Source organism: Lithobates pipiens, unplaced genomic scaffold (assembly GCF_037356315.1).
Source record: "Lithobates pipiens isolate NorthernLeopardFrog02 unplaced genomic scaffold, aLitPip1_a1.2 Scaffold_27, whole genome shotgun sequence".
In the NCBI taxonomy this organism is placed as follows: domain Eukaryota; kingdom Metazoa; phylum Chordata; class Amphibia; order Anura; family Ranidae; genus Lithobates; species Lithobates pipiens.
Genome location: NW_027507788.1, coordinates 16344189 through 16368367, shown reverse-complemented (window position 1 = coordinate 16368367; position 24179 = coordinate 16344189). Strand labels below are relative to the sequence as shown.

Genomic DNA, 24179 nt, shown 5'->3' with positions numbered 1-24179 from the left:
GCATGGTACACCTAGAGATATTATCATACATGGTACACCTAGAGATATTTTCATATATGATAGACCTAGAGATATTGTAATGCATTGTACACCTAGAGATGTTGTCATACATGCTAGACCCAGAGATATTGTCATACATGGTACCCCTAGAGAAATTGTCATACATGGTACACCCAGAGATATTGTCATACATGTACACCTAGATATATTGTAATACACAAGGTACATCTAGAGATATTGCCATACATGGTACACCTAGAGATACTGTCATACATGGTACACCCATAGATATTGTCATACATGCTAGACCTATCGATATTGTCATACATGGTACACCTAGAGATATTGTCCTACATGCTAGACCTAGAGATATTGTAATGCATGTACACCCAGACATAATGTCATACATGGTACACCTAGAGATATTGTAATGCATGTACACCCAGAGATAATGTCATACATGGTACACCTTGAGAAATTGTCATAGACCTAGATGTATTGTTATACATGCTAGACCTAGATATATTGTCATACTTGGTACTTCTAGAGATATTGTCACACATGCTAGACCTAGATATATTGCCATACATGGTACACCTAGAGATATTGTAATGCATGTACACCCAGAGATAATGTCCTACATCGTTCACCTAGAGATATTGTCCTACATGCTAGACCCAGAGATATTGTCATGTGTGGTGCACCCAGAGATATTGTCATATATGATACACCTAGATATATTGTCATACATGGTACACCTAGAGATATTGTCATAGACCTAGATATATTGTTATACATGCTAGACCTATAGATATTGTCATGCATGCTAGACCTAGATATATTGTCATACATGCTAGACCTAGAGATATTGCCATACATGGTGCACCCAGAGATATTGTCATATATGATACACTTATATATTGCAATGCATGGTACATCTAGAGATATTTTAATGCAAGGTACATCTAGAGATATTGTCATATGTGCTAGACCTAGAGATATTGTAATGCATTGTACACCAAGAGATATTTGAAAAATTGAGGCAGAAGGTTTGAGGCAACTATGGACTCTTCATGGTACAGCAAAGACTCACATCCATAGTTGTAAAAAAGTATTAATTTATTTAAGACAAAAACCATCATTAAAAAGGGTCCTATGAGGGGAAATATATAATACACAGTATTAGATCTCTGAAGAGAAACTTGACAATTGGATGCATGTCTAGGGTTGCCACCTGTACGGGAATGACCCGGACAGTCCGGGTTTTGACAGCTGTGCCCGGGTTTGTGCTCTCCCGACACCCGGACACATTAGAAATGCAGTAGCTCCGCTCACTAGACCAGTCCCAGGCTCCAGTGAGATCACCACCCCAGTGTGTCAGACTGTCAGTGTATGAACAGATTTCCTCTCCCGCCAGCAGACTCCCCAGCCCCCCTCCCCCTCCCCCCCCTCCAGAAGAAGAACATATCCCCGCAGTGTATATTTCGGGCAGCTGCAGAACTCCTCTATCTCTCTCGCATGGCACCCGCACGGCCCCCCTTCTTCCCCGCTCCAGTGGCCAATGTCCTGCAACAGCCGCCCGGATCATACACTGCACTGTCTGTGGCTCTGTGCCTGAACTCTCTCTCCCACCGGCCAGCGCCGATGCCAGCCATAGACAGTGCAGGGAACTGTCTGGTCTCCTAGCAACCTGGGACGCGATGAGAGAGAGAGCATGGTGATAGACTCCGCCCCCACTTCTCATTTACATCTTTACAGCGGCTCCTGAAAGGTGAGGGGGGAGGAGTTTCTTGCTCTGTGGGTGGGGGAGGTGAGCACTGTATGATAGGATTTTAGAGCTAACAGGGTGGGGGCGTCACCCGGGGAAGGTCTGTAATGCTCAGTGGCTCAAAATCTTTGCCCTCTGTGCCCTCAAACTATACCACTGTGCCCTCAAACACTATGGGGACACTCTACCTGTCCCTCTCCCTGTCCCCCTCCCTGCCCCCTCCATGTCACTCTACCTGCCCCCCTCCATGTCACTCTGCCTGTCCCCTCCATGTCACTCTCCCTGCCCCCCTCCATGTCACTCTGCCTGTCCCCCTCCCTCTCCCCCTCCCTGTCACTCTGCCTGTCCCTCTCCATGTCACTCTGCCTGTCCCTCTCCATGTCACTCTGCCTGTCCCCCTCCATGTCACTCTGCCTGTCCCCCTCCATGTCACTCTGCCTGTCCCCCTCCATGTCACTCTGCCTGTCCCCCTCCATGTCACTCTGCCTGTCCCTCTCCATGTCACTCTACCTGCCCCCCTCCATGTCACTCTACCTGCCCCCCTCCATGTCACTCTGCCTGCCCCTCTCCATGTCACTCTACCTGCCCCTCTCCATGTCACTCTACCTACCCCCTCCATGTCACTCTGCCTGTCCCCCTCCATGTCACTCTGCCTGTCCCCCTCCATGTCACTCTGCCTGCCCCTCTCCATGTCACTCTACCTGCCCCTCTCCATGTCACTCTACCTGCCCCCTCCATGTCACTCTGCCTGTCCCCCTCCATGTCACTCTGCCTGCCCCTCTCCATGTCACTCTGCCTGCCCCTCTCCATGTCACTCTACCTGCCCCTCTCCATGTCACTCTACCTGCCCCCTCCATGTCACTCTGCCTGTCCCCCTCCATGTCACTCTACCTGCCCCCCTCCATGTCACTCTGCCTGTCCCCCTCCATGTCACTCTACCTGCCCCTCTCCATGTCACTCTACCTGCCCCCCTCCATGTCACTCTGCCTGTCCCCCTCCATGTCACTCTGCCTGCCCCCCTCCCTGTCCCTCTCCCCCTCCCTGTCACTCTGCCTGTCCCTCTCCATGTCACTCTGCCTGTCCCTCTCCATGTCACTCTGCCTGTCCCTCTCCCTGTCCCCCTCCCTGCCCCCCTCCATGTCACTCTGCCTGTCCCTCTCCCTGTCCCCCTCCCTGCCCCCCTCCATGTCCCTCTCCCTGTCCCCCTCCCTCTCCCCCTCCCTGTCACTCTGCCTGTCCCTCTCCATGTCACTCTGCCTGTCCCTCTCCATGTCACTCTGCCTGTCCCTCTCCATGTCACTCTGCTTGTCCCTCTCCATGTCACTCTGCCTGTCCCTCTCCCTGTCCCCCTCCCTGCCCCCCTCCATGTCACTCTGCCTGTCCCTCTCCCTGTCCCCCTCCCTCTCCCCCTCCCTGTCACTCTGCCTGTCCCCCTCCATGTCACTCTGCCTGTCCCCCTCCCTGTCACTCTGCCTGTCCCCCTCCCTGTCACTCTGCCTGTCCCTCTCCATGTCACTCTGCCTGTCCCTCTCCATGTCACTCTGCCTGTCCCTCTCCATGTCACTCTGCCTGCCCCCCTCCATGTCACTCTGCCTGCCCCCCTCCCTGTCACTCTGCCTTTCCCCCTCCTTGTCACTCTGCCTGTCCCCCTCCATGTCACTCTGCCTGCCCCCTTCCCTGTCACTCTGCCTGTCCCTCTCCATGTCACTCTGCCTGCCCCTCTCCATGTCACTCTACCTGCCCCTCTCCATGTCACTCTACCTGCCCCTCTCCATGTCACTCTGCCTGTCCCCCTCCATGTCACTCTGCCTGTCCCCCTCCATGTCACTCTGCCTGTCCCCCTCCATGTCACTCTGCCTGTCCCCCTCCATGTCACTCTGCCTGTCCCTCTCCATGTCACTCTACCTGCCCTCTCCATGTCACTCTGCCTGCCCCTCTCCATGTCACTCTACCTGCCCCTCTCCATGTCACTCTACCTGCCCCCTCCATGTCACTCTGCCTGTCCCCCTCCATGTCACTCTGCCTGCCCCTCTCCATGTCACTCTACCTGCCCCTCTCCATGTCACTCTACCTGCCCCCTCCATGTCACTCTGCCTGTCCCCCTCCATGTCACTCTGCCTGCCCCTCTCCATGTCACTCTGCCTGCCCCTCTCCATGTCACTCTACCTGCCCCTCTCCATGTCACTCTACCTGCCCCCTCCATGTCACTCTGCCTGTCCCCCTCCATGTCACTCTACCTGCCCCCCTCCATGTCACTCTGCCTGTCCCCCTCCATGTCACTCTACCTGCCCCTCTCCATGTCACTCTACCTGCCCCCCTCCATGTCACTCTGCCTGTCCCCCTCCATGTCACTCTGCCTGCCCCCCTCTCTGTCCCTCTCCCCCTCCCTGTCACTCTGCCTGTCCCTCTCCATGTCACTCTGCCTGTCCCTCTCCATGTCACTCTGCCTGTCCCTCTCCCTGTCCCCCTCCCTGCCCCCCTCCATGTCACTCTGCCTGTCCCTCTCCCTGTCCCCCTCCCTGCCCCCCTCCATGTCCCTCTCCCTGTCCCCCTCCCTCTCCCCCTCCCTGTCACTCTGCCTGTCCCTCTCCATGTCACTCTGCCTGTCCCTCTCCATGTCACTCTGCCTGTCCCTCTCCATGTCACTCTGCCTGTCCCTCTCCATGTCACTCTGCCTGTCCCTCTCCATGTCACTCTGCCTGTCCCTCTCCCTGTCCCCCTCCCTGCCCCCCTCCATGTCACTCTGCCTGTCCCTCTCCCTGTCCCCCTCCCTCTCCCCCTCCCTGTCACTCTGCCTGTCCCCCTCCATGTCACTCTGCCTGTCCCCCTCCCTGTCACTCTGCCTGTCCCCCTCCCTGTCACTCTGCCTGTCCCTCTCCATGTCACTCTGCCTGTCCCTCTCCATGTCACTCTGCCTGTCCCTCTCCATGTCACTCTGCCTGCCCCCCTCCATGTCACTCTGCCTTCCCCCCTCCCTGTCACTCTGCCTTTCCCCCTCCTTGTCACTCTGCCTGTCCCCCTCCATGTCACTCTGCCTGCCCCCTTCCCTGTCACTCTGCCTGTCCCTCTCCATGTCACTCTGCCTGCCCCTCTCCATGTCACTCTACCTGCCCCTCTCCATGTCACTCTACCTGCCCCTCTCCATGTCACTCTACCTGCCCCCTCCATGTCACTCTGCCTGTCCCCCTCCATGTCACTCTGCCTGTCCCCCTCCATGTCACTCTGCCTGCCCCCCTCCATGTCACTCTGCCTGCCCCCTTCCATGTCACTCTACCTGCCCCTCTCCATGTCACTCTACCTGCCCCCTCCATGTCACTCTGCCTGTCCCCCTCCTTGTCACTCTGCCTGCCCCCTTCCCTGTCACTCTGCCTGTCCCCCTCCATGTCACTCTGCCTGCCCCCTTCCATGTCACTCTGCCTGTCCCTCTCCCTGTCACTCTGCCTGTCCCCCTCCATGTCACTCTGCCTGTCCCCCTCCATGTCACTCTGCCTGTCCCCCTCCATGTCACTCTGCCTGTCCCTCTCCATGTCACTCTGCCTGTCCCTCTCCATGTCACTCTACCTGCCCTCTCCATGTCACTCTGCCTGCCCCTCTCCATGTCACTCTACCTGCCCCCTCCATGTCACTCTGCCTGTCCCCCTCCATGTCACTCTACCTGCCCCCCTCCATGTCACTCTGCCTGTCCCCCTCCATGTCACTCTGCCTGCCCCCCTCCATGTCACTCTGCCTGTCCCTCTCCATGTCACTCTGCCTGTCCCTCTCCATGTCACTCTGCCTGCCCCTCTCCATGTCACTCTACCTGCCCCTCTCCATGTCACTCTACCTGCCCCTCTCCATGTCACTCTACCTGCCCCCTCCATGTCACTCTGCCTGTCCCCCTCCATGTCACTCTGCCTGCCCCCCTCCATGTCACTCTGCCTGCCCCCTTCCATGTCACTCTACCTGCCCCTCTCCATGTCACTCTACCTGCCCCCTCCATGTCACTCTGCCTGTCCCCCTCCATGTCACTCTGCCTGCCCCCCTCCATGTCACTCTGCCTGCCCCCCTCCACCCTGTCACTCTGCTAGATATATATATATATATATATATATATATATATATATATATATATATATCATACACCCATGTTTGTTTGGGCTTTGATTTGGGGTGTCTGAATCGCTTCACAAGCATTAGTCCACTGGCGCCTGATAAACATGGAACAGTGCAGAGAAATAGAAGGTAAGTGCTTAAGCCCAGGGGTTAAACAGTCCTGTTCCTTCCCCTGGCCGCCAGCTGATTCCTCAGAATATACTGGAATGGCTGAACAGCCTTATGGCTCATTTGCATATGGGGTGCCCTCTGAAGAGCAATCCACATTTGTATTGTTCTTCAGATGGCATTTGGCAGGCAGGGAGGAGGCGTTATATCACCTCCTCGCCACCTGTTTAAACCCCACAGCATCGCCCCGCAATTGAATGCATTGCACATGGAAGCGGGAAGTCACCAATTCACTTGAATGGTCCTCATTTGGCAGGCAATACTGCTCACTGATCCCAACAGTGCAGACATGTTCTGCCGCACTTTGATGCAAAACATTTTGGCTGTGGCAGCCGGCGGGTATACATCCCCCTCTGCTGCCTTTTCAGCTTAAGGGGAATGGTTGGGAGCAGTTAAAACACATCTCAACCTCAAAATTTTACCCCCAACCACAAGTGTAAACGGAGTCATAAAGCACTCTGAAGAGTGATCCATAGCGGATCGTGTTTTGAAGGTATTTGACAGGTGGTGTAGAAGAGTTATGTTGCCTCCTCATCACCTGTTTTAAACCCCTAAAAACCCCTAAAACCCCCAAAACCCCTAAAAACCCCTAAAACCCGTAAAACCCCCTGCCATTGTGCTGTAGCCATGTGCATTGCACACAGTTATAGCGCAGCCCCATTCAGGTGAATGGGTTGAGTTAAGCAAGCGCAGGGCCGTGCACCACTAAAATGTTCGGGTTTGGCTTGAAGAAAAGGTGGCAACCCTATGCATGTCCCTCCGGACAGAAGGTCCATGATATTTTTATTTGATTTCTTTCATTTTTTTTTTTTCATTTTGGTATTTTTTTATATATTAATCTTTTTGGTATTTGATATTTATGGAGATTTATTTTGATTATACACTGATGTTATGGATTTTTTATAAAATTATTAATTTAACACTGAATTGATCAGTTAGCGTCTTTTTTTTTTTATTATTCTATTGTTGTTAGTATCACGCTAATTCTAGGAGCAGCACTGGTTTATGATTATTTAACCACTTTAGCCCCGGAAGAATTGGCTGCTCAATGACCAGGCCATTTTTTTTGCGATTCGGCACTGCGTCGTTTTAACTGACAATTGCGCATTTGTGTGACGTTGTAAGCAAACCAAATTGGCGTCCTTTTTTTTCCCACAAACAGAGCTTTCTTTTAGTGGTATTTGATCATCTCTGCGGTTTTTATTTTTTGCGCTATAAACAAAAAAGGAGTGACAATTTTGAAAAAAAAAACACAATATTTTGTACTTTTTGCTGTAATAAATAGCCCTAATTTTTTTTTTTTTTATTAAATTTTTTCCTTAGTTGAGGCCGATATGTATTCTTCTACATATTTTTGATAATAAACATCTCAAAAGAGTATATTGATTGGTTTGTGCAAAAGTTATAGTGTCTCCAAAATAGGGGATAGATCTATGGCATTTTTATTAGTAATTTTTTTTTTTTTTTTTTACTAACATTGGTGACCTGTGATTTTTATCAAGACTGTGACATTATGGCAGACACATCGGACACTTTTGACACATTTTTGGCTCGATTGACAATTATACAGCGATCAATGCTATAAAAATGCACTGATTACTGTATAAATGTCACTGACAGGGAAGAGGTTAAAACTAGGGGGCAGTCAAGGGGTTAGCTGTGTTCCCTAGGTGTGTGTTCTAATTGTGGGGGGAAGGGACTGACTATAGGAGCTGAGAGATCGTGGTCCCCAGCTCGTAGGAACTCATGATCTGCCTTTCCTCTCCTCACAGGACTGGGATTTGTACGTTTACATACACACGTCCCTGTTCTGCCTCTCGAGTCCGCGATCGCTTGGGGCTGGCGTTCGTTGCGACCAACGGTCACGAGCAGGGCAGGACTTACCATTGGGCTTGACTGGGCTCAAGCCCATGGGCCCCACCCAATAGGGGGCCCTGCCAAGATACATAGCCGAGTCTACCCAGCTCGGCTCCGCTCACAGTTACTGGGCATGACTGTGAGCCGAGCCGAGTACACTCGACTACTCTCGGCTCCATTCGGGACTGCAAGAGGACCCGAGAGCCGCCGAGATACACAGGACTCTGTATCTCGGCAGCACCATTTTTAAACTTCAAAACTGCAATGACAAGGCTGCAACGACACTGGACAAGGCTGCAGATGGATGGGCAAGGCTGCAATGGACACTGATAAGGCTGCATTGATGGGCATTTATATGTAAGTTTTTTCCTTAAACTTCCCTCCTAAAAGTTTTTTCCTTAAAATTCCCTCCTGAACTTGGGGTGCGTGTTATACGCCGATAAATACGGTAATGTATAGAAGGTAGGGCCCGAAAGTGACTCAAGCCCAGGGGCCCCCACCAATCTAAGTCCTGCCCTGGTCACGAGCATCGGCACCCCCCACACGCGAGCCTGCTATCTTGCTTAAAGGGATCGACGTACAGCTGCGACGGTTCGCGGGATAGCGCCGACCTGCTGCAGTATAATGACGATTAATTCGATTTATGTGTTGGCGCCATTCCCTTCTTGTTAATCAAATATAAAAGTTGTCTATGCAGAGGTTCACAATTTGTCAAATACTCCCAGTAAACATTTGTAGTATTCGATTTTATAGGCTTTTACCTGCAAGGTTTTTTTTAGGTTGGCAGCAGATTCTCTTTATTGAGCTTCATTGATTTGTATGGTCTTTGTGGTCTTTTTCCCTAAAGTTCCTGCAGACAGTTCAGGTGAAAATGGAGTGAAGTGTCAAAATTGCATGGCACAAGATACCGACTGCCTCACTTCAGAAAGACTGCAATGTACAGGGAATGAGGACTCGTGCTTCTTCCAGGCTTCGGATTTAACAGGTAGAGAAAACCAAATCCTATAGGGGCTTAGTTCTTCTTTTTTTTCCATGAAAAGGGGGGGGGGGGCTTATTTCTAAAGACATCAATGTGACATTCACATAACGTTCACTACAGGTGAATCAATCAGAGAATTCTTCACAAATGTGTTACTGGTCCTCAAAGACAAAGTTGGACCAACTTTCCTTGACTGATGGTTAAGCTTCAACAGTTGCCATTTCCCTCTCCAATGAGAATAGCTGGACTCTTGACTTCTGATGGGGAGGGGGGGCTTATTTCAACTTTCCCAGTTCAATTTTTGGTCTCTTCTTCTCGTTTTCACATCATTGTGGATAATTTTTAAACTTTAATATTTATTATTTATCGGGTACTTTCAGTTTTCATACAAAACAAGAGCTTTCCCCCATAATTTAACCCCTAACCCTACCTCCCCTGTTCCTTGTGCTCTCCTCTAGATTACCTCTCTCAACCACTTTCTTTTCTATATACTTTTCTGTAGACTTAAAATTTTCCCAGCTTTCCCTTTTTTCATTGTTGGTCCGAGATTGTCCTTTATCTCTTCTCTTCTGGTACTCTATTTTATCGAACCAGTCTCTCAGATCTGGTTTTTCGGGATTTAGCCAGTTCTTCGGAATCAGTCCTTTTGTTAAGGAGTATCAGCGTGTTTGTTTTCCCTATCTGCTCCTTTGATTTGGGGGGATGGGGCTCTTGACTTCTGATGGGGGGGGCTCTTGACTTCTGATGGGGGGGACTCTTGACTTCTGATGGGGGGGACTCTTGACTTCTGATGGGGAGGGCTCATGACTTCTGATGGGGGGGCTCTTGACTTCTGATGGGGGGCTCTTGACTTCTGATGGGGAGGACTCTTGACTTCTGATGGGGAGGACTCTTGACTTCTGATGGGGGGGACTCTTGACTTCTGATGGGGGGTACTCTTGACTTCTGATGGGGGGGACTCTTGACTTCTGATGGGGGGGCTCTTGACTTCTGATGGGGGGGCTCTTGACTTCTGATGGGGGGCTCTTGACTTCTGATGGGGAGGACTCTTGACTTCTGATGGTGAGGACTCTTGACTTCTGATGGGGAGGACTCTTGACTTCTGATGGGGAAGACTCTTGACTTCTGATGGGGAGGACTCTTGACTTCTGATGGGGGGGACTCTTGACTTCTGATGGGGAGGGCTCTTGACTTCTGATGGGGAGGACTCTTGACTTCTGATGGGGGGGACTCTTGACTTCTGATGGGGAGGGCTCTTGACTTCTGATGGGGGGTTTCTTGACTTCTGATGGGGGGGACTCTTGACTTCTGATGGGGGGGACTCTTGACTTCTGATGGGGAGGGCTCTTGACTTCTGATGGGGGGGACTCTTGACTTCTGATGGGGGGGACTCTTGACTTCTGATGTGGGGGGGTGGCTCTTGACATTTGATGTAAGAGGGTGTGTGGTGCTCTGGACATCTAGTCTTACAAATACAACCAGGCTTTTGAGGGCAACCATAATGCAGGTGCGGCCCACAATTTAATTTGACACCCCTGGCTTAGAGGAAGCCAAATCCGTGTAATGAAATCAAATTAGAGTGGTGCACAGAATACGCTTTTAGTAATAAAAGTAACATAGAACATCTTGTGGTATCAGAGGCAGCACATTAACCTTCAACGTTTTTATAATAAAGCAGAGGTTCACTTTACAGAGTTTGACTTCTGTCTGTGCTCTAAATATTAGACATGTGCATTCGTTTTCGTCTGAATTTCGGGTATTTTCTTTATTGTTTTAACAAACGCGCAGAATCCGAAAACCAAAAGATCCGACATAAACAAATGCTTTATTTTTCGTTTTCGTTGCAACAGTTTGATAGATAGGAGATTCGGCATGACGGTGACAATAGCAATCTGTGTCCATCGAACCTGTGGTCGAATGTGCCTAACCTTAGCTTTATTAGTCCAAGATTGTTCGACATAGAGAGAAAAGATTCAACATTATAGAGACAATAGCAAAAAAGGTCGAATGTGCCTAACCTAACTCTATTAGTCCAAGATTGTTCGACATAGAGAGAAAAGATTTGACATGAAGATTCGATGAAGCAGTCGCCGCTAGCGGACATTTATGGTCAAATCCTCCACCCATAGGCTATAGAAGAATTCTAATGTTGGTTCACTAGAAATAATAATTAATAAATATAATTATTACTAGTGTCATACAACATTAGAATTCTACTATAGCTTGTAGGCGAAACATTTGACTGGAAATGTACGATTGCGGCGTTGTACAGGTTTGCTGCTCCGTCGAATCTTCATAGAACATTCGACAGACACCATAAGCCGTCAATGACAGATTCGACCTTAATTATTTTGGATTTTCGGACGAATGCATTTTTTAACAAAACAAAATAGATAAAAACGAATTTCGGGAGTAACTAAATAAATGTATTTTTTGGATGAAATTCCGAAACAAAATATTACAGTGTGCACATGTCTACTAAATATCCAGTAATTAGCATTGGAAACGTCCTGCCATGCAACTCATGATGTCAATGAGTTCCCCACGTGTGTTAACTACGTCTTTGGCAGCATCAGAGCACAAAAAAAGTGGCCCCTAGTCAGGTTTTACAATCTAAAGATGTAGATCGCATGGAGGGAGGATCTACACCATGAGTTGCATGGTATTGCTGGTAAATGGCCCTCAATTTCAGGCTAAAAATTGCTGGACAATGGAATCACAGAAAGAATTCAGACATGGGGGAGATTTACTAAAACCGGAGAGTACAAAACCTAGTGCAGCTGTGCATGGTAGCCAATCAGCTTCTAACTTCAGCTTGTTCAATTAAGCTTTGACGGAAAAAAAATGGAAGCTGAAGGGTTCTATGGAGAGCTGCACTAGATTTTGCACTTTCCGATTTTACTAAATCAACCCCATGGTATGATCCACCTATCAAGGATCATGCTAAATTACATTGTTGTTTAAAGTAGTTGTAAGGGCTGAAGGTTTTTTATCCTCATGCAGCTCCCCCTTCGGCCCCCCTAATACCTGAGCCTGATCTCAATCCAGCGATGTGCATGGGAACAGCAGCTTTTGGGGTCTCTCTCTCCTAATTGGCTGAGACACAGCAGTGGGAGCCATTTGTTACTGTTGCTGTCAATCACAGCCAGTCAGAAGGGAGCCAGGGGCATAGCTGAGCTGCACTCTCTGTGTCTTACAGACACACAGAGCTGACACAAGAGCAAGCATGCATGAGTGCCCTCAGAGGAAACAGCTTGCTCTGAAAGCACTTAGCAGGAGGGAGGAGCCAAAAGCGCTGTCAGGGGACCTGAGAAGAGGAGGAACAGCGCTGCTCTGTGCAAAACCATTGTACAAAGCAGATAAGTATAAAATGTTTGTTATTTATGTAGCACCCTCTACCGTAGGTAATTGCTAGAGGTAGGTTTGTTTTTGTTACAGCCAGTGCAGGTAAATTTAGGCAGGCCTAGCACTAGGCCTGTTTGTTTTGATCTGGGGGTTGGGAGTGGTTTAGTGCAGCAGCAGATGACTGACATGTTACTTCATCTCTCTGGTGCCTCCCTCTGGTTTCTAGAAGGTTCAGGAAAAGAGCTAGGGGGAGAGCATTGGAGTGACGTGGGGTGTATCGGGGAGCCCTGACCAATCCCCAACTAGGATTGGCAGGCCTCCTATATATACCCAGGGTCAGCCTGTTGGGCATTCATCAGAGAAGCAGCTGATGAGTCATCCAGCCTACCTGAGTCACTCACCCAACCCCAAAAAACGCAGAGGCTTGGCTGCCAGTCAAGCCTGAAAATTTACCTACACTAGGGGGTGCTACATAAGCAATCAGTAAGACTTTTTAAAGGTTTCATTCATGAAACTTTGTTTACTACTGTGAGGTCACTGTGGTAGTGAGTGTTCCAGACATTTCTTAAAGGTCAGAATTGCTGCAGCAGATGCTGTGAAACGTTTCTTTGAAAAACATTTGTTGGCAGCCAGGGGCGTTGCTAGGGGGTGGCTATTGGTGCTATAGCCACGAATCTGGGGCCCATAGCCTTGAGTCTCTTGCTGCAGGGTCCCTGCCTAACTAGTGGTTTGCGGCTTCTGCGGCAGGTGGGCTGGCTGCAAGAGAGAGGCAATGGAGAGGAGAGAAGTGAGCTGGGGGACGAGCAGAGAGGACACCTCTCTCGGGTGGAATAACTGAGTGATGAAGTGTTAGGCTGTTGTGGCCTTTGAGGGAGCCCCCTTTCTGGGGCGGGGGGTGACCTTGGGCCGGGCTTAGAGAGCTGGGAAGGTAAAAAGAAAGGGTTGGGACTTTGATGAAGCATGCGATTTTGGAAGCAACAAGCAGAAGAGCAACAAAAATCAAATAGTGTAGATTTATTAACTATAGATTAAATGTATAGCATAGGGCACAAAGATACACATTGTATAATCCATGATCCATCATAAGTAGTAAATATATTGAAGTATTACACATCAAAAACATCAATCCCACAGTTCATACATCAAAAGCATTGACTTCATGTGTAAGCAATTTTGAACATAGTAAAAAATCAATAGAATTAAGTAAAAACATTCCAGAGTCTAGTAAAACTGCATGTTTGGATGTGGTTTGTAGTATTTAAAGCTCTACGCGTTTCGTGGCTACATTGCCACTCATCAGGAGCTGATATATGATGAATATCTGTGGGACGAAAAATGGTGTGCCAACAATTAGTCAGGTTTGTATAATAAATAAGAAAAAATGGGGGAAAAGGGACAGTGTATCCAAATCAAGTACCCATACTTACGGGTCCGGGAATGGCGAGAGGCGCAATCACGGGCAACGGAAGTAGCCAGGAGTGTCAACTGACACGGGAGCTGAGGCAGACAGAGCGTGCGGTGTCGCGATGAGGCAATGTACCATTGATGTGAACCAAAAGTGATCATCACCCTAGGATGAATGATTGAATGTGTGAGTGTAAATTAATTAATTGAGATATCTAAGTGACTGAAATATAATGTGAATTGGATTAGAAAAAGGTGTGGCACAGTTTAAGGAATGTGAGATAGTGAAATCATGTTGAGAGCAATGGAAATGCTCCAACAGTGGTAAACACCATCGTGTAAGGATAAATAAAAATTAAATGTGAACTAAATCGACAACAGAAACAGAAATAAAACAAGTGAGTGTTGAAAACAAAAACCACTAAGTGAGTGTACTGTGAAACAATACCTGGGTGTGTTGAACATACTGCTCATTCCATCCAGGTGCCTAGGGCTATCAAAGGCAACAGTAGCCATACTAATAGTGTCCAATAGTCTTGTGCCAGAAGTTATTTGCGCCTCACCGCGGCCGCACGATGCCGCCAACGTCACGCTGGCAATACAAGTAGGGGGGGGACATCGTCGTCCCCCGGGGGAGTCAACCCCCCAGCGAGCGGCGCCAATCGCTAGCTCTCTCCCAACAAGGCACCAGATAAATACACGGCGCCCACGTGATGGCGTCAACCACGTGACGCCGGAAAGCGTGACGTCGATGCGCAGCGGGGAAAACGCCCAATCCCCCAACAGGGAGGAGGGGCGGGAGCCCCGGTGCGCATCGCAGCTCCCATAGTCAGAAGAAAACCACCAACCACAAAACCAAAGCCGCAGAACCTGCGCCCCATACCACAGCAGACCTGGGTTAGGTATAGTATGGTAAAAGAGAGCTGGGAAGGAACCCCTCATACAACCCACATCAGGGGTGTCCCAAACAGGAGCAGGATAAGGACAGCGGGGAACACTGCCGGGCAAATCGTCGGGAGGGATCCATCTGTGGTTCGATGAGTGACAGACATAGTCAGGAGATCTGGGAGAGACATGTAGGTAGGGGCGGATTGACCATTCGGCCCCGGGCCACTAGGGGGCCCCATCAGGGTTTTGCAGCCTCAGTAAAACCAGGGACAGTATGTAAACATCTGTGTTTTTTTTACATCTGTCTCTGAAATGTCCCTTACCGACATCCTTTTGGTATAAAAATCCTGAGATTATAGCTGCCCCACCTCTCCAGTACCTTCTCAGTCAATAGAAACGTGTCTGTGTATACTGTGTGTACATGTATGTGTATACTGTGTGATTGTATACTGTGTGTGTGTGTTTGTGTATACTGTGTGGCCCCATAATCTCTGATTGCCTGGGGGCCCCATAATCTCCTATTGCCCGGGGGCCCCATAAGTTGTCCGCCCCTGCATGTCGGGAGTGGGTGTAGAGCCAGATGGAGAGACTGTGATGTTGCTGGCATTAGAGACAGGCTGCTGCAGCCAGGAGGGTTGGCAGAGTCTGCATAGGACTCACTGGGACCAGTAGTCCACCTAAATGACAACTACCACAAAAAAGACTCTTTTCAACAGCTATTGGTTGCTACACCAAGGGGGGCTGCAGACCCCTGCTAGCAAATAGCAAATCTTTCATCTGTTAGCCCTTGTACACACGGTCGGACATTCCAATGAAAAATGTCTGATCGGACCGTGTTGTCGAATAATCCGACGGTATGTGGGCTCCATCGGACTGTTTCCATCGGAAAATATCCGACGGACAAAGTTTTAGAGCTGGGCTATAAAACTTTCTGACAACATGATCCGATCGGACTTTGTCCGATTGTGTGTAGAGAATTCCGATTGGACAAAGTGCCACGCATGCTCAGATCAAATTCCTAGACCAAAGCTATTGGCTACTAGCCTGAACGTAGTCCCGTCGTAAGGAAATAACGTCATCACGTTACGTACGATAGGATTTTCCGACAACTTTGTCCGACCGTGTGTATGCAACACCAGTTCGGACAAAATCCGACGGATTTTGTTGTCGGAATGTCCGACCGTGTGTACAAGGGCTTAGGCTTTATTCAGAGTGGGGCCTAACCCAGTGCTAGCTGTGTCAGGAATCAAGCATTGCAGTAGAGGAAGCAACGTGGACTCATAAGTGATGCGCTGGAGGAGCTTTAGAGACTGCAAGTACAAATTTCAACTTTCTTCATCTAATTGAATACATTTATCTGGGCATCCCGTGTTCCCTTTACCCCATCCAAGTTAAATCCCCTCAATAAAATACAAAAACAAGCTGATGGACTGTTCATTGTTCAGTGGAGAGTAACTGAAAGTGGATACCTGGCTGAGCAGGGTGACAGGTGGAACTACAGCATACAGCGACCCCACGGGGGCACCACTACATTAAAAAAAAAACGGAACCTTTACAATCTCTTTAAAGAGGAAGTAAACCCTGATGGGTTTCCTCTTTCATTCCCTGCAAAGGTAAAAAATAATGGACTACTATGCATCGTATAGTAGTCCATTATGTGTCACTTACTTGACACAGGAGCCAGCGAAGTCGCCACTGTCCCCTGTAGTCCGCCGCATCCATCTTCTCGGTGGGTCTCACTGCTCCGCCGCTGTCATTCGGCGAAGCCGCGATGACGTCACTCCCGCGCATGTGCACAGGAGCCGCCACTCACGGCATATCGCCGTTGACAGCAGCGCGCTCAGTGTACCTGCGGTGCCTGTCTTTCAGCAAATATCTCCTAAACCGTATAGGTTTAGGAGATATTTCTTGGACCTACAGGTAACCCTTAATCTAGGCGTACCTGTAGGTCAAAGTGTGTTGTAAGGGTTTACAACCACTTTAATGTTCATAGGATAATTCTAGGGTGAACTTCCACTTTAAAGTTGTGAATCCACAGTGGTTCACTGATTTAATGAATGCCTTTTTTGAATTTCCCAACAGAAATGACATCTGCTAAGACTGCCATCCGAGGCTGCAGCACGAGGAACATCTGTGGACTCGGCACCCAGACTTACAACGCCCTCGGGATTGCATCAAATGTGAAATACGTTTGCTCTAGCTCAAACATTCTCAAACATTTTCTCACAAGTTTCGTCAGTTTGTTTATTTTGTGTGGTTTAACCCTGCAGTATTTGTTATAAAGCCATTGTGTTATCGCCAAATAGGTGCTCAGAACTCAAGGATTCAAGGTGCCCCCTGTATCTGGACGCCAACTGTGTTTCTTAGTAGGACACCAAAAATATGCTTCCCAACAGATGCCAAGGAATTAAAAAACTTGCTCTGTCTTATCTTTTGGGGACCTCAAAAACACACACACGGGATACTGGTTTGGATTATGCACTTGGAATAAGAGAAAAAAGAGATACGTTTATTTATTTGTGAACATTAACTTGCACTTGTAAAGAAAAACTATGGTGGTTCTTGCTTCAGAAGCTTTGGCATAGTGTGGAGCTGCCGATTTTGACATGTTATTGATGTTCTGTGTCAACCAACCATGTGATCTTCTACCAATTTTTGGTGGCTTGTTGGAAAAGAAAGTCCAAATGGGGTCCTAATGGGGTCCTAATGGGGTCCTAATGGGGTCCTAATGTTTTGCTTTTGGTCTCCACCAAGATCCTCTCCATGATTATGGAAGGTTACTTTTATTTTTTTTTGGGGCTTTTTTATCTTTATATTTAACTGAAGATCCACCTTCTGTCTCAGGATGATGCAAGAGAAACTCATTGTTGGGGTTTACATATCATTTAATGATGGTGTCCCGCCTATGACATTGACTTGGGCTCTCCCGAAATTTGATGTCAACCCTCCTTTAAAAAGAGATAAGAATAGAAGAAATGCCAACCAAAGCCAAAGCCACAGCTCAAGATATGGACTGGTACAGTAAGACATAACTTTGGTGCAAAGCCGGGAAACTTTCCCTATGACCTGATCCACAGATTTTTTTTTGGGGGGGGGGGGGGGGAGGGGAGGGGGGATATAAAAGCAAGACACAGCTCAGCTCTGTTTTTTCTAATTGAGTCCAGACTTCAGGAGACCAGGATGTCTGCTTAAAGTATCAACATTATTTTTTGGAGTTTTTTTTCTGTAACTTTCTTTTCTGTAATTATCTCTATGTATTGGTAACATTCTGTATTTACATTACATTGTCATATCATTCTTTTTTGAGTAGTGCCATATACTTAAAATGAAATACAATTTGATTTGATTAATGGCCGACTTCTCTTCTACGTAAATAAATAGATTTATTTTTATTTTATTTTTATTTAGCACAGTGGTTAGTTGTTTTTTTATAATCTTATTAATGAAAGAGATGCAACAAGGTCTAATTCTGATATAGACGAGACGTGTTATTCACTTATTATATTTATAATCTCAGATAGGATCAAGGGAACAAGTGAGGTAGTAAAATCGCCAAAACTCCACCAACCTGAACTACAATATATTCCGATAACTGTATCTTAAATATACTCTATATTACCAAAAGTATTGGGACACCTGCCTTTACACGCACATGAACTTTAATGGCATCCCAGTCTTAGCCCTTGTACACACGGTCGGACATTCCGATGGACAATGTCCAATAGGACCATGTTGTCGGATAATCCAACAGTGTGTGGGCTCCATCGGACTGTTTCCGTCGGAGTATCTCCGACGGACCAAGTTTTCTAGCTGGGCTATAAAATTTTCCCACAACATGATCCGATCGGACTTTGTCCAATCATGTGTAGAGAATTCCGATTGGACAAAGTGCCATGCATGCTCAGATCAAATTCCTAGACCAAAGCTATTGGCTACTAGCCTGAACGTAGTCCCGTCCTAACGAAATAACGTCATCACGTTAAGTACGATCAGATTTTCTGACAACTTTGTCCGACTGTGTGTATGCAACAGTTTCGGACAAAATCCGTCGGACAAAATCCGACGGATTTGGTTGTCGATATCTCTGACCGTGTGTACAAGGGCTAAGTCTGTAGGGTTCAATATTGAGTTGGCCCACCCTTTGCAGCTATAACAGCTTCAGCTCTTCTGGGAAGGCCGTCCATAAGGTCTCTAGACATGGAGACCTTGTCAAACATTCCCATAGACACATTTCTAAACCTTGTGGACGGCCTTCCCAGAAGAGCTGAAGCTGTTATAGCTGCAAAGGGTGGGCCAACTCAATATTGAACCCTACAGACTTAGCCCTTGTACACACGGTCGGAGATTCCGACAACCAAATCCGTCAGATTTTGACCGACGGATTTTGTCCGAAACTGTTGCATACACACAGTCGGACAAAGATGTCAGAAAATCCGATCGTACTTAACGTGATGACGTTGAAGCCATTATAGCTGCAAAGGGTGGGCCAACTCAATATTGAACCCTACGGTCTAACACTGGGATGCCATTAAAGTTCATGTGCGTGTAAAGGCAGGTGCCCCAATACTTTTGGTAATATAGCGTATGTAATTATAGTGTTCAGTATTTTTAATCCTTTTTTACTGTTGTTTCCTGTTATATTTTTTGCAAATATCTATGTTCCCAGCAAAGCAACAGTAACATGGATGGGACAAACTAAAACACTTCTATTAGCGCTTAGAAAATTATATTTAATTAACTTGGGTGGAATAAAAAAGATAAATAATACTTGTTCCTGTTAAAGAACATCTGGCAGTATTCTGTACTCTAGAGTGCCAATCCCAGACCACTGGCAGTAGGCAAATTTTGCTTTTCTGAAAAATTGCCACCAAGGAGTGCCCCCGGGTTGAGCCGTCTTGCATTGAATTTGTTTCCTACGAAGCACACAATCTGCATAGAGTTTGTATGTTATTCCAAGGTTTACTTGGTTTCTTATTTGGCCCCATCGTGTGAATGTGAATGACCATCCTAGGTCTTATTTTGACCCATCGTGTGAATGTGAATGACCACCCTAGGTCTTATTTTGCCCAATCGTGTGAATGTGAATGACCACCCTAGGTCTTATTTTGACCCATCGTGTGAATGTGAATGATCACCCTAGGGGCATTAGAGTGTACAGGATGCTCCTTTGAGGGTAGGGACCGATAAGAATAGTTACATTTTCCTTAAAGAATTTTTTTTCCGTGTTATATAAATGAGTAATAATGGAAATGATAACCTTATCTATTGTATGTTGCCATTTTAGAGTCTAGTGAACCATCACAGTGTAAAGTCATTTTCTATTACAGTAGATATGGAGAATAATTGTAATTTACAGTGTTAAAAAAAAAAGAAGTTATCCTGCCAGTGACCCTTTTGGGGAGATTTTCCCTCACTTCCTGTCCTTGTGCAACTATGAGAAGAAACCAGGGGAAGCAGTTGTCATCTGAAAATAAAAGTACAGACAACAAAAAAACATAAGTTATAAAAGAGCTTTATCTGAAAATATGGGTTGAAGGGGTAGCAGAGGCATCTTTTCTACCTCCATGACTAAACTTTTTGGGTAAAGTTGTTTCACTATTAAATACACTCTATTACCAAGTGTATTGGGACAACTGCCTTTACACGCACATGAACTTTAATGGCATCCCAGTCTTAGTCCGTAGGGTTCAATATTGAGTTGGCCCGCCCTTTGCAGCTATAACATCTCCAACATTTGACCATTCTTCCAGAAGCACATTTTGCGAGGACTCTGTGCAGGCCAGTCAAGTTCCTCCACCACTAAAGGAATATATAGAAGAGCGCCAAATCAGTAAAAAGTGCATTTATTTTATACAATTAATAAAAGTCTCACTTACATCCATAATTATTATTGTCCTCCGTTTGATAGTCAAATCACTGTTCCCTTTCGCTGGTGCTGTTACTGGATGAATCCTCCTCCACAGCGCACTAGGGGAAGCTCTGCTGTGTTCTGTGGTGCACAGAGAATCAGACTGGCTTGCGGACAGCGTGTGACATCAGCTGGGGGGGTACCCAAAAGCACAACGCGTTTCTGAGCTTGCGCAAGCCTCGTTCGGGCATGCGCGCTCCTTTCTCAAGTGCAGGTATCCTCCACCACAAACTTGCTCATCCGTGTCTTTATGGACCTTACTTTGTGCACTGGTGAGCAGTCATGTTGGAACAGGAAGGGGCCGTCCCCAAACTGTTTCCACAAGGTTGAGAGCACGACATTGTGCAAAATGTTTTGATATGCTGGAATTAACTGGAATTAACTGGAATTAACTGGAATTAAGGGGCCAAACCCAACCCCTGGACCCTGCTCGGCTGTTATTCTAAGGAGCAGGAGGAGACGTCCTCCCTCCCTCCCGCCTCCGTCCTCCATTCTTCCCAGGCCTCCCATCCCACCGGGAGACCCAAGCCACCAGCTGGCGCATCCGACACATCTGCTGCCTAGGCTGAGACTCGACCAAAGCGAATTTGGCTTTGATCGGGTCTGCGATGTAAAATCCCAGAAGCGATGTCACGAGGTCGCAACATCACGACATCACAACGTCATTTCCGATTTTCTCGGCTGCCAATAGCACCGATTAAAAAAAAATTACAGTATTCAGAGTCGCTGATTTTGGTGATTTGTATACTTTTAAGTGCAAAGAAGGGACCCCTGATCCCTCCATAAAGAGTACCTGTCACCACCTATTACTGTCACAAGGGATGTTTACATTCCTTGTGACAGCAATAAAAGTGATCAGCATTTTTTTTTTTAAAGGGACATTGAAAAAAATAAAAATAAATTGAAATTAATAAGAAAAAAAAAGTGCCCTTGTCCCATACGTAAGTTGCGTCTACAAATGTAAACGGTGTTCAAATCACACATGTGAGGTATCACCGCGATCACCAGAGCCAGAGCAATAATTCTAGTAAAAGACCTCCTCTGTTACCCTAACCTGGTAACTGTCATTTTTTTTTTAAAGTGTCACCTATGGAGATTTTTAGGTAGCTTAGTTTGTCGCCATTCCACGAGTGTGCGCAATTTCGAAACATGACATATCTACTTACTCGGCGTAACATCATTTTTCACATTATACATAAAAATTGGGCTAACTTTATTGTTTTTATTTTTATTTTTATTCATGAATGTATTTTTTCCCCCAAAAAATTGCGTTTGAAAGACCGCTGCGCCAATACCTTGTGACATAAAATATTGCAATATCGATTGCAATATCGATCGGCTTTTTATTCTCTAGGGTCTGTTTGGGGGTTCTAAGTAATTTTCTAACAACAAATACAGATTTTAACTTGTAGCCAACAAATGTCAGAAATAGGCTTAGGCGTGAAAGGGTTCATGAAATTAAACTTTAGTATCACCTTAAATGTGTCTAAGCATTAGATATGTTTAATGATTCAGCGAGGTCGTTGTTTAGTGCGTCAATCTTTTTTTTTTGCCAAAACCCTGCTGCTCCTGGATGCATTGTTTTTTTCTTTTTCTGCCGCTACACTCCTCTAAACGCCTTTGTGTGCATGAGCACATAGGCTAATATGCAGGTGTGTTTACAGGCTACAATTGGTAAGCTGCAATATAATAAATGTTTGCTTTTGGGTTTAATACCGCTTTAATTGAAGGTGTAGTAACCTACGCTTTGTGAAAAATCAACTGAGCTACTTTACCTTGATCACTTCACATCGCAAATATGCGGCCTTCAGCTTGAAGGGGTTGCAACTGCAGGCATCACCCCGGTACCATTTTTTATAGCTCACGGTCGGCTTTCTTGTGTTGGCAACCAATGCGGCTAATCAGTCGCTTGTCTGTTATTACAAACAGCAGGAGGGGGTGTCCCCCAGCCCCCTCCCACTGCCTTCCGCAGCTCACCTGGGCTCCGCCATCCCACTGGGAGGCCTGAGCGCCAGCGGGCACATCCACCGGCTGGCCAGAAACCCGAACAAAGCTGGAATTAGCTTTGATAAAGTCTCGGATAGGAAACCAATGTGGTTAATCAGTCGCTTGTCTGTTATTACAAGCAGCAGGAGGGGATGTCCCCCACCCCCTCCCACTGCCTGCCGCGGCTCGCCTGGGCTCACCCGTCCCACTCGGAGGCCCAAGCGCTAGCGGGCACATCCGCCGGCTGGCTGGAAACCCGTACAAAGCCAGAATTAGCTTTGATCAAGTCTTGGATATGAAACTGATGCGGCTAATCTGTTGCTTGTCTGTTATTACAAGCAGCATTATGAAATAATAACCTTAGAGTGAAGCTGTTGCAGCGGTCCTGGCACACCACTGTCACGGCCGACATCTTCCTCAGAGCTTCTTCAGGGGTTTGCAGGCTCTGACACTGTGATTGGGCAGAGCTGTGACAATGTCATTCCTGCGGGAGCCGACATTCACTGCACCAGTTCAGGAGGAACGGTCACCCGCAGGCCGTTCCTTCAGAGCGCATGCACCAGTGATGTCACTGGCTGCATGCACTGGAAAGATCTCCTAAACTGTGCACTACCTATAGGTAAAAGTCTGCAGAGGAAGTTTACTTCCTCATTAACCACTAAAGGACCAGGACTATTTTTGAAAATTGTTGTTTACAAGTTAAAATCATTTTTTTTTTGCTAAAAAATTACTTAGAACCCCCAAACATTATATATTTTTTTCAGACACTCTAGAGAATAAAATGGTGGTCGTTCCAATACTTTATGTCACACCTTATTTGTGCAGCCATCTTAAAAGTGCAATTTTGGGGGAAAAAAAATACACTTTTTTGAATTAAAAAATAAGACAACAGTAAAGTTAGCCCAATTTTCTTCTATATTGTGAAAGACAATGTTACGCTGAGTAAATTGATACCCAACATGTCCTGTTTCAAAATTCCGCCCGCTCATGGAATGGCGACAAACTTTGGCCCTAAAAAATCTCCAATTCTTCAATTTTACTACAGGCGTACATATTCGCCAGCACCTCATGGATCGGCAATTTTCGTCCAAAAGGTTTTAATGGAAAGGATCACATCACAAAGGAAAGTGCAATGTTTTGGGGCCACGCAGGACCCCTTCGTCAGGCATGTGATCATCACATGCCTGACGAAGGGGTCCTGCGCGCCTCCGAAACGTTGTACTTTCCTTTGTGATGTGATCCTTTCCATTTAAACCTTTTGGATGAAAGTTTGCCGATCCACGGTGTGCTGGTGAATATGTACGCCTGTAGTAAAATTTTAAACGTCGCCTATGGAGATTTTTTAGGGTCAAAGTTTGTCGCCATGTGATGTGATCCTTTCCATTTAAACCTTTTGGATGAAAGTTTGCCGATCCACGGTGTGCTGGCGAATATGTACCCCTGTAGTAAAATTTTAAAAGTCTCCTACGGAGATTTTTTAGGGTCAAAGTTTGTAGCCATTCCACGAGCGAATATGTACGCTTGTGTGACGTTTCCAGGACCCAACTGGTAATCTCTGCAGCACCCAGCATTTTATAAATACCAGGAACGTGCGCGATAGGAATATCAATCTGACCTAAAATTTTCTACAGTTTACCAGTTTTGAGTTACAGAGGAGGTCTTGGGTCAGAATTATTGCTCTCGCTCCAACGATCGCTCCAACGATACCTCACATGTGTGGTTTGAACACCGTTTTCATATGCGGGCGTGATTTACGTATGCTTTATCAAGGTGGGCTTGCCAGA

The 24179-nt window shown here is 46.9% G+C and overlaps 1 protein-coding gene across 1 annotated transcript in view; it reads left to right on the top strand.

Moving 5' to 3' along the window:
- The window catches only part of LOC143933578 (uncharacterized), a 110033-nt gene extending 92135 nt beyond the window's left edge, over window positions 1–17898 (top strand). The window contains exons 38-39 of the mRNA XM_077456525.1: window positions 8733–8870; window positions 16584–17898. Coding sequence (XP_077312651.1) covers window positions 8733–8870; window positions 16584–16783 — 338 coding nt within the window. The 3' untranslated portion in view covers window positions 16784–17898. The remainder of the gene's footprint in view (window positions 1–8732; window positions 8871–16583) is intronic.
- Window positions 17899–24179: the final 6281 nt, after the last annotated feature.